General features: G+C 39.7%; 1 protein-coding gene across 1 annotated transcript in view; it reads left to right on the top strand.

Annotated features, from left to right (window-relative positions):
- LOC139463409 (molybdenum cofactor sulfurase-like) overlaps positions 1–1677 on the top strand; it is a 62047-nt gene extending 60370 nt beyond the window's left edge. Inside the window, exons 13-15 of the mRNA XM_071244666.1 lie at positions 153–262; positions 1195–1299; positions 1526–1677. Of these exons, the coding sequence (XP_071100767.1) occupies positions 153–262; positions 1195–1299; positions 1526–1630 (320 nt within the window). The 3' untranslated portion in view covers positions 1631–1677. The remainder of the gene's footprint in view (positions 1–152; positions 263–1194; positions 1300–1525) is intronic.
- Positions 1678–11952: the final 10275 nt, after the last annotated feature.

Below are 11952 nucleotides of genomic sequence, written 5' to 3' on the forward strand. Positions count from 1 at the left end.
CAGAAATGGGCTTCACAAATTGTACCCATGTCGGGAATTGAACCCGGATCTTCGGCGTGACGAGCGAACGCTTTAACCACTAGGCTACCTGACCGTCCCCCTACTAGATGATAATACAGGACATACCCATCAAGTATATCTTTCCATTGCAGATACAGACAACTTGTTACTTCGTTTCCGTGGCAACCTAGTTATTGGTGGTGGTTCAGGGTTTGAGGAGGAGGACTGGACACAAGTGAAGATTGGGAACAATGTGTTGATTGTGAGTATAGCTTCAGAAGAAGTAACACTGTAGTAACATGTGCTTTCTGATGGACCTCTTTAAACAGTAATTAGTTTCAGGGTCGGTGTAGTTGGTGCCAGATGGTGTTCCATGTTTCAGAGTCAGGGTCAGTGTAGTTGGTGCCAGATGGTGTTCCATGTTTCAGAGTCAGGGTCAGTGTAGTTGGTGCCAGATGGTGTTCCATGTTTCAATCAGTGTCAGATTGTGTCCTTGTTTCAGTCAGTGTCAGATTGTGTCCTTGTTTCAGTCAGTGTCAGATTGTGTCTTTGTTTCAGTCAGTGTCAGATTGTGTCCTTGTTTCAGTCAGTGTCAGATTGTGTCTTTGTTTCAGTCAGTGTCAGATTGTGTCCTTGTTTCAATCAGTGTCAGATTGTGTCCTTGTTTTGGTCAGTGTCAGATTGTGTCCTTGTTTCAGTCAGTGTCAGATTGTGTCCTTGTTTCAATCAGTGTCAGATGGTGTCCTTGTTTCAGTCAGTGTCAGATTGTGTCCTTGTTTCAGTCAGTGTCAGATTGTGTCCTTGTTTCAGTCAGTGTCAGATTGTGTCCTTGTTTCAATCAGTGTCAGATTGTGTCCTTGTTTCAGTCAGTGTCAGATTGTGTCCTTGTTTCAATCAGTGTCAGATTGTGTCCTTGTTTCGGTCAGTGTCAGATTGTGTCCTTGTTTCAGTCAGTGTCAGATTGTGTCCTTGTTTCAGTCAGTGTCAGATTGTGTCCTTGTTTCAGTCAGTGTCAGATTGTGTCCTTGTTTCAATCAGTGTCAGATTGTGTCCTTGTTTCAGTCAACATCAGAGGATGTTCCATGTTTCAGAATCAGGATCGGTGTAGTCTGTGCCCAATGGTGTTCCATGTTTCAGTCAGTGCCAGATTGTGTCCTTGTTTCAGTGAACATCAGATGGTGTTTCATGTTTCAGAGTCAGGGTCGGTGTAGTCGGTGCCAGATGGTGTGCATGGACCAACAGACAGGGGAGAGAAGCCGGGAACCACTCCACACACTCTCCATGTGGAGGGGCAAAAAAGTGAGTTCAGTCGGGTGTCTATCAACACAGAATCAAAGATGAATTTGGAATAAACAACAAGAAACATTGGTGGGATATGACACACAATCATCCAGGTCACATTTAAGTTACCTCTTACCATTCTAACTGGAATACTGTTAAAAGCGGCGTTAAACCCAACTCACTCACTAACTCACTCCAGAACCAGATCTTCTCCTTATTTCATCAGTGTCTACGTTTTTTCCAGGTTCCATTTGGTGTCTACATGCGTCAGTTGTCTCCCATTACCGATTCCTGCAGTGTAATGACTCTTCATGTTGGAGACCAAGTTGTGCCTCAGACTGACAGCTAGGACACCCAGGACGTCCAGAGTGGGCCTGTGTGTGTAGTATGTGTGTGTGTAGGGGGTGGGTGGGGGGGATAGGGGAGGTGGAGAGGTGAACCAAACTGGCCCTAGCTGGGTCAGGGTGTGAGACAAAGTGGCCCTAGCTGGGTCAGCGTGTGAGACAAACTGGCCCTAGCTGGGTCAGGGTGTGAGACAAAGTGGCCCTGGCCGGGTCAGCGTGTGAGACAAAGTGGCCCTGGCCGGGTCAGGGTGTGAGACAAACTGGCCCTAGCTGGGTCAGGGTGTGAGACAAAGTGGCCCTGGCCGGGTCAGCGTGTGAGACAAAGTGGCCCGGGCCGGGTCAGGGTGTGAGACAAACTGGCCCTAGCTGGGTCAGGGTGTGAGACAAAGTGGCCCTAGCTGGGTCAGGGTGTGAGACAAAGTGGCCCTAGCTGGGTCAGGGTGTGAGACAAAGTGGCCCTAGCTGGGTCAGTGTGTGAGACAAAGTGGCCCTAGCTGGGTCAGGGTGTGAGACAAAGTGGTCCTAGCTGGGTCAGGGTGTGAGACACAGTGGCCCTAGCTCGGTCAGGGTGTGAGACAAAGTGGCCCTAGCTCGGTCAGGGTGTGAGACAAAGTGGCCCTAGCTGGGTCAGGGTGTGAGACAAAGTGGCCCTAGCTGGGTCAGGGTGTGAGACAAAGTGGCCCTAGCTGGGTCAGGGTGTGAGACAAAGTGGCCCTAGCTGGGTCAGGGTGTGAGACAAAGTGGCTCTAGCTGGGTCAGGGTGTGAGACAAAGTGGCCCTAGCCGGGTCAGGGTGTGAGACAAAGTGGCCCTAGCCGGGTCAGGGTGTGAGACAAAGTGGCCCTAGCTGGGTCAGGGTGTGAGACAAAGTGGCCCTAGCCGGGTCAACACACCCGTGTTGGCAGGGTGGGATGGTGTGTTGTTACAGTTACCAGTGCTACATCATTGGTGCTGTTGATTTTTCAGTTGTTTCCATGGTGATTAATCAGTTAATTGAGGAGATTTGTGTTGTACTGTTGTTCTTATAACACAAACATATGGGTGTTGGGGTAGTCTGGTGGTTTTAATATGTTCGATATGACATTCAATTTGTTACAGAAACATTCCATCCATCTGCCATGATTTGGTCTCTGAGAGTCTTAAATTATCTTGTTCGAGCTTTAAATCTGTGCCTTCATTTCTTTGGACAAGAGCAAACATATGCAACAGAAAACTCTCAAACACTTCACAAATCCATGAAGAATTTGTACACCCAATATAAAGGGCAGCATATCCAGTTTTTGTTGAAGGAGGGGTGTCCATACTCCATACCTATACCTCTACCTATACTGGACCCGTGTAGTATGACCTCGGAGCCAAGGTGATGCCTGTCACTATACCAATGTTTCTAATTGTTTCTATGTTAGAATGTGATGATTTATAAGATTATATGATGTTGATGTTGATGTTGATGTTTGAATGTTGATGATGTTATGAAATCATCCGAGTCTACAGATTCTACCTCCAGAATCAGATTCAAGTAATTACTCTGACTGAAACCATGTAATGGTGGATATATGATTTCCCTCTAATTTTGCATAATGACCTACAGTTGCATCTGTTTTCTTGTTAAAACACATGTTCAGAATGGCCAGTGAATTCCTGGCTCAGAATCGACTGCAACAACTATAGCATGACGTCATAATGGTTTCATTGTGGATACACATCACTATTCCCACAAAGCAGACAATTTGATGGTACTTTGTTTATAGACTTATGAGACAATATGCCACCATGCAGGAGCTAGGTAATCCCCCAATGACCAGAAGTGACATGTAATCTGAGAAAACGTCATAGTACAATCATGTCCGACTGCTGACAATGTGATAGGAATGCAGCATGGAGAGATTGATAATGTAACAATAAGGCCAAACAAATGTTGTTTTGTTTAAAAGATAGACCAATATGCAGTGTATATGTTTGTTTGTTTGTTGTTTACCACTGCATTTTCCAGCTATGTGACGGTGGTCTGTAAATAGTCGAGTCTGGACCAGACAATCCAGCTTATAAAGGACGGACTCGAACTGAAATGAGAGAAAACAACTTCAAAGTGCCATACTGTGTCTTTCAAGATTATTTTACATTTTTGCTGATTATTTATAGAGTGTGAGAGAGAGCAGTAACCTATTTATTGTGTCTGTTGTCTGGTGCTTTTTAATCAGTTTGCGTATAGCACTACGTTTACCAATCTTACTGTCATGGGATGGGTAGATTGTGGTAGGCGTGTTTCTTGTCGTTATCCATTCCCGCTCACAATGATCGTACCCTGTCCCAAACTGTTCCTTCCATACATTCTGTTTGTCTTAAATTTAACTTCAAGAAATGTTTTAAGTCTGCAATATTTTTTAATTCTTTGGTCACAAGATAAATAACAGAGACCTCATTTCGGGAACTAATTTTTATATATTAAATGCATCCATATGGCTAAAAGGGTGCCTATTACTGTTGAGGAAAGATATGTTATGAATTTCTCAATTTCTATCGTTTCTGTTTCTCTGTCATTAACAATATTTTATGATGTTGATGTTTTCAGTAAAATCTTGATTATAATAACGGACTGATATCTCTCACTGTATTAAATGTTAACACTTTCTTAGTAAAGTACAGATTCTAGTACTTTTTTTGGTTGAGTTCCATCCGGGATTCGAACTTACACTGTTGATATCTGTCACTGCTGTCCAAGCAGACACTACAAACATATTCATTAATTCTGTGCCAAGGGCCTTATACATTCATAAATGTTATGATCTACTGTTATTGTCTGATTCCACATTATATTCTTTATCCCCTATATCCGTATTCTGTCATTATGAAGCTAGATGACTGGATGTTTAGGTACACATCCCATAGTATGTATGCTACTCAAAAGAAGTGAAGGACTTCTTTCATACTACTGTAGTTAACCTGTCGTGTAAGTAGTGTTTGTCTTGTGCAACCCACTTTGTGTTGGAGTTGCCTCCCTTTACATATCCCCGAAACCTACGATCAAGGGTTAGAATCCTGGTTCATCCTGATTATGTTCCATCTTGTCAAATATGGACCCAGAAACCGTTGTACAAAACAACCCCAGCACTGTGACTGTCATAAGACTGTGTTAAGGTATGGGAGCTATGATCACCTTTGTGCTAAGAGCACTTTGTAACTCTCTAATTTAGATTTTTTAATGTCAGACTTTGAGACTTAGCTTACAGTCCCCCAAAACAATTAACTATTGATAGCTGTCCAAATTGTCAGCTGAAACAACAACGCTTATCCTGCATGTAATCCTATTGACCATAATACTTTCTTGTCCACCTAGTTAATGAGAATATACTCACCTGTAAATGAGGAACTGAGGTTAATTAGATCATATCAGTGTCTTGAGTGTGTCAATTTGATGGTACTTTGTTTATAGACTTATGAGACAATATGCCACCATGCAGGAGCTAGGTAATCCCCCAATGACCAGAACTGACATGTTATCTGAGAAAACGTCATAGTACAATCATGTCCGACTGCTGACAATGTGATAGGAATGCAGCATGGAGAGACTGATAATGTAACAATAAGGCCAAACAAATGTTGTTTTGTTTAAAAGATAGACCAATATGCAGTGTATATGTTTGTTTGTTTGTTGTTTACCACTGCATTTTCCAGCTATGTGACGGTGGTCTGTAAATAGTCGAGTCTGGACCAGACAATCCAGCTTATAAAGGACGGACTCGAACTGAAATGAGAGAAAACAACTTCAAAGTGCCATTGTGACGTGTCTTACAAGATTGTTTTACATTTTTGCTGATTATTTATAGAGTGTGAGAGAGAGCAGTAACCTATTCATTGTGTCTGTTGTCTGGTGCTTTTTAATCAGTTTGCGTATAGCACTACGTTTACCAATCTTACTGTCATGGGATGGGTAGATTGTGGTAGGCGTGTTTCTTGTCGTTATCCATTCTCGCTCACACTGATCGTACCCTGTCCCAAACTGTTCCTTCCATACATTCTGTTTGTCTTAAATTTAACTTCAAGAAATGTTTTAAGTCTGCAATATTTTTTTATTCTTTGGTCACAAGATAAATAACAGAGACCTCATTTCGGGAACTAATTTTTATATATTAAATGCATCCATATGGCTAAAAGGGTGCCTATTACTGTTGAGGAAAGATATGTTATGAATTTCTCAATTTCTATCTTTTCTGTTTCTCTGTCATTAACAATATTTTATAATGTTGATGTTTTCAGTAAAATCTTGATTATAATAACCGACTGATATCTCTCACTGTATCAAATGTTAACACTTTCTTAGTAAAGTACAGATTCTAGTACTTTTTTGGGTTGAGTTCCATCCGGGATTCGAACTTACACTGTTGATATCTGTCACTGCTGTCCAAGCAGACACTACAAACATATTCATTAATTCTGTGCCAAGGGCCTTATACATTCATAAATGTTATGATCTACTGTTATTGTCTGATTCCACAATATATTCTTTATCCCCTATATCCGTATTCTGTCATTATGAAGCTAGATGACTGGATGTTTAGGTACACATCCCATAGTATGTATGCTACTCAAAAGAAGTGAAGGACTTCTTTCATACTACTGTAGTTAACCTGTCTTGTAAGTAGTGTTTGTCTTGTGCAACCCACTTTGTGTTGGAGTTGCCTCCCTTTACATATCCCCGAAGCCTACGATCAAGGGTTAGAATCCTGGTTCATCCTGATTATGTTCCATCTTGTCAAATATGGACCCAGAAACCGTTGTACAAAACAACCCCAGCACTGTGACTGTCATAAGACTGTGTTAAGGTATGGGAGCTATGATCACCTTTGTGCTAAGAGCACTTTGTAACTCTCTAATTTAGATTTTTTAATGTCAGACTTTGAGACTTAGCTTACAGTCCCCCAAAACAATTAACTATTGATAGCTGTCCAAATTGTCAGCTGAAACAACAACGCTTATCCTGCATGTAATCCTATTGACCATAATACTTTCTTGTCCACCTAGTTAATGAGAATATACTCACCTGTAAATGAGGAACTGAGGTTAATTAGATCATATCAGTGTCTTGAGTGTGTCAATTTGATGGTACTTTGTTTATAGACTTATGAGACAATATGCCACCATGCAGGAGCTAGGTAATCCCCCAATGACCAGAAGTGACATGTAATCTGAGAAAACGTCATAGTACAATCATGTCCGACTGCTGACAATGTGATAGGAATGCAGCATGGAGAGATTGATAATGTAACAATAAGGCCAAACAAATGTTGTTTTGTTTAAAAGATAGACCAATATGCAGTGTATATGTTTGTTTGTTTGTTGTTTACCACTGCATTTTCCAGCTATGTGACGGTGGTCTGTAAATAGTCGAGTCTGGACCAGACAATCCAGCTTATAAAGGACGGACTCGAACTGAAATGAGAGAAAACAACTTCAAAGTGCCATAGTGACGTGTCTTACAAGATTGTTTTACATTTTTGCTGATTATTTATAGAGTGTGAGAGAGAGCAGTAACCTATTCATTGTGTCTGTTGTCTGGTGCTTTTTAATCAGTTTGCGTATAGCACTACGTTTACCAATCTTACTGTCATGGGATGGGTAGATTGTGGTAGGCGTGTTTCTTGTCGTTATCCATTCTCGCTCACACTGATCGTACCCTGTCCCAAACTGTTCCTTCCATACATTCTGTTTGTCTTAAATTTAACTTCAAGAATTGTTTTAAGTCTGCAATATTTTTTTATTCTTTGGTCACAAGATAAATAACAGAGACCTCATTTCGGGAACTAATTTTTATATATTAAATGCATCCATATGGCTAAAAGGGTGCCTATTACTGTTGAGGAAAGATATGTTATGAATTTCTCAATTTCTATCTTTTCTGTTTCTCTGTCATTAACAATATTTTATAATGTTGATGTTTTCAGTAAAATCTTGATTATAATAACCGACTGATATCTCTCACTGTATCAAATGTTAACACTTTCTTAGTAAAGTACAGATTCTAGTACTTTTTTGGGTTGAGTTCCATCCGGGATTCGAACTTACACTGTTGATATCTGTCACTGCTGTCCAAGCAGACACTACAAACATATTCATTAATTCTGTGCCAAGGGCCTTATACATTCATAAATGTTATGATCTACTGTTATTGTCTGATTCCACAATATATTCTTTATCCCCTATATCCGTATTCTGTCATTATGAAGCTAGATGACTGGATGTTTAGGTACACATCCCATAGTATGTATGCTACTCAAAAGAAGTGAAGGACTTCTTTCATACTACTGTAGTTAACCTGTCGTGTAAGTAGTGTTTGTCTTGTGCAACCCACTTTGTGTTGGAGTTGCCTCCCTTTACATATCCCCGAAACCTACGATCAAGGGTTAGAATCCTGGTTCACCCTGATTATGTTCCATCTTGTCAAATATGGACCCAGAAACCGTTGTACAAAACAACCCCAGCACTGTGACTGTCATAAGACTGTGTTAAGGTATGGGAGCTATAATCACCTTTGTGCTAAGAGCACTTTGTATGACACCCTGATGAACTACAGTTAATACTTTCACACCATTTATTTAAATATCCTGCAAAATTAGTATCTTAACAGTAAGAGTCCAGTCTTTTGAGGAATATGAATATGAAGTACCGTATATATAAGCAGTGGAATCTGTCCAAATTGGACTGTCAAATTTGGATTTCAGTGAACACCGGCCTTTTTCCCCCGGTCCCCTCAGTTCCTTAATAAATTATTGTTTCTCAAACTGACCTACAACTCTCTAATTTAGACTTTTTAATGTCAGACTTTGAGACTTAACTTACAGTCCCCCAAAACAATTAACTATTGATAGCTGTCCAAATTGTCAGCTAAAACAATGCTAATCCTGCATGTAATCCTATTGACCATAATACTTTCTTGCCCACCTAGTTAATGAGAATATACTCACCTGTTAATGAGGAACTGAGGTTAATTAGATCATATCAGTGTCTTGAGTGTGTCAATAAGTAGAGGTAACACAGCAATGACTGATTGACCAGCAAAGAAAAGGCATATCAAACTTACACTTGCTAAGATAGTTGCTTTAATTGAGGAATTAAGTCGGTACCAAAACCGAAGCAGAAAGATCTAACCGAGAAGTATGGCATCAGTTAGCAGACTATTCTTAAAAGTAGCAAAGACTTCCAGCAACAGCAGCAGCAGAAGCAGCAAAATAAAGATGAATGATCATTGCTTTTCGTTTGGTCTTCAGTCCAACTTTTTGTACTCTATATAATCCGGTCTTCACCGTAAATCAGACTTCTTGACCGGTCCCAACCAAGTCCGAATTGGACAGATTCCACTGTATTTGTGTTTTAACATTATTGTATGATGTGATCAAGTGTATCCTAACACCCTATAGAAATCCAGATAGACTGTAATATTGTTTTCACTTGATATTGCACTCATTTTATTATCCATATGTATATGGAATGTATAACCTTGTGTGGAGGTCGTTAGTTGGGTTTTCAGTCCGTTCTTAAGCCTCACCACAGGTCAGTGTGTCTTCAGTCCTGAGGCCAAACAGGGGTTTTTTGGTTTACGGATTTTGATATTGAAGTATTTGGTCAGTAGGTCAAAATAAGTATAATTCATTGTACAGGAGTTTTTTAATAATATTAAAGTTCGGTAGGTGATAATTTTGTTAAAGAAGTTTGGCCATGTTTTGGTCAAATATAATAAACATAAAATCTGACCATGGTATTTCATTGTCAAAACAATCTTTACATTCATTCTGAGGTTTTCTTTTACTGAATTTTTACATTTTTAAGGTTAGCATATACATAAACCAAGTAAAAAATTTAAGTTGGTTGGTTTGTTGGCACTCAGCAATATTCCAGCTATATGATGCCAGTCTGTAAATAATCAAGTCTGGACCAGACAATCCAGTGATTAACATCATGAGCATCGATCCACGCAATTGGGATCAATGACATGCATCAACCAAGTCAGAGAGTCTGACCACCGGATCCCATAAGTTGCCTCACAACAAGCATAGTCGCTTTTTATAGCAGGCATGGTTTGCTGAAGACCTATTTTATCCTGGATCTTCACGGGTCAACAACAAAAAAGTCCTTACATTAGTATAGACTGCTTTGTTGATGCCCTTCTTTATCTCAGTTTACTTTCTGTTAAACTGTTTTGTAATAAAAAAAATAAGTATTCATTCGTAACATAACAGAGGTGCATGCTGAAGTGAATGTTATGTGTTTTGATATTACAATCTGTGCGGTTGCACTGTTGACGAAGAGACAACCTCTGTGGTCTTGTGGATAGACTGTCTGTGTCATACCAAAAGACACTAAAAGATGGTGCCTGATTTCTTTGTCAATTGTTCATGTGATATATATATTTTATTAGCCAAGAAACATGCATCAATATTATTTTACACAGAAAGTATATAATAAAAGATTGTTTACAAATATCTGTGTTTGTCTTTGCTAATTCTGTTAATGACATGTGTACAATGTGTGAAGCCCATTTCTGGTGTCCCCCACCGTGATATTGCTGGAATATTGCTAAAGGCGGTGTAACACCATACTCACTCACTGTTAATGTGAATTCAACAGAAAAGACTTGATTTCCTGCTTCAAGCTGCGTGATCACTTTCAGTAGTGTGGTAGTTTAAGGTGACACAGTTTGCATGTCAGGAACCTATGATTTTGTTTCTTGGTTTGTCGGCACCTCTGCTCGTGGGTTTCACCAAAGTGGTAAACTTCTAAGACCTGCATCATGCCAGGCCAGGATACAACCGAGATACTGTTCACTCACCACACATGGGTGGTGGGGTAGCCTAGTGGTTAAGGCGTTCGCTTGTCACGCTGAAGACCCAGGTTCGATTCCCAACATGGGTACAATGTGTGAAGCCCATTTCTGGTGTCCCCCGCCTGATATTGCTGGAATATTGCTAAAAGCGGCGTAAAACCATACTCACTCACTCACTCACCACACATAATTATACTTCTACTTTGCAATCTGCAAAAGGACAGCACCCAATTCATTAAGCAGGAATCCACTCCTCAGGATACGATGACGGACAGATTCTTAATTTGATCCGCTCTTCTGACTCTTTGGGGGACCATTTCAGACCCCATAAGACGACAAACACATGACATATTTCTATATAAGTTTATCAACAAGTGGAAGGGGCATGAAGAGTTGTCTCCCCTGACAGGGGAACCAAAGTGACGGCTATAGAAGCTACTATACTACATCATCATACAAAACTCTCCGTCATCTAGTGCAACAGTGACAGGCAACTTGTAAAATAGACATCTGAATAACAGAAGCAGCAACTGTCTCCGGCCCATGCTGGGCCAGGCCAAACATAAAAGAATACCTTCCTCACAAAATAAGACTCTCATAGTAAAACTTCAAACCTTTGAGCATTTGTAATTTGTCTGGATTTTCGGCATTAACACAATTATCTGTTCAGAAATAAAATTTAACATGCATGACCTAGGGATCTAAAATGAGGTTTAAAACAGATTCTGCATTGTTTATTACAAAATCTAATAATACTAGAACTAATAGGAAATCTTACTAGTTGAAGCACCAAAGATTATTATGTTATGAAACTATTAATGATTTAGCTGAAGTAGGCATTGTTTAACTGTGTATATAAAGAACTTATATTGTCCTGGTAGATACAACAATACCAACCAACTAGGCTATACTGATTATGTGTGTCATCACAAACATGCTTGAATATATCCCACTACTGTTCCTGAGAGCTAAATACATGGAGAGGATATGTCCAAATCAAAAACACTATAGAATTTATTTTTGACACTTGAATCATAGGTCATAATAACGGTAATTGTTCAGCTTGAAGTATTACATGTATCTCAAGAAAAATAATAATCTTATAACACTATAATTTCTTTCTTGATAAAGATCTAAAAATTTCACAATTTTCCTTGGTAACAAAAGTGTGTGCCCAAAGTAGACACACATGTTTCACAGTTCAAGAAAATTGAATTCTTTATTCTAATACTATTTCAAACTTGGATAGAGCAAAAAGACGGCAGTAAGCTAGCAACAAGATATAATACAATGGAAATCTGAGGAATTGGTTTATAAATACAAGCTAGCTACATGCAGATCAACAGTAGGAGGGGGGGCTCTGAAGCATAGAGAGATGGGGAGAGAGATGTGCTGCTACACCTTTCAGTGGTTTAGTCTATATTAAATCTTCATACGACAGCGTTACTATCTTTCATTTAACTTTTTTTTATTGATACAAAATGACACTGTTATATCCTGAAGTCTTACC

The sequence above is a fragment of the Haliotis cracherodii genome, unplaced genomic scaffold, assembly GCF_022045235.1.
Source record: "Haliotis cracherodii isolate W230 unplaced genomic scaffold, xgHalCrac1.p SCAF_16, whole genome shotgun sequence".
In the NCBI taxonomy this organism is placed as follows: Eukaryota; Metazoa; Mollusca; class Gastropoda; order Lepetellida; family Haliotidae; genus Haliotis; species Haliotis cracherodii.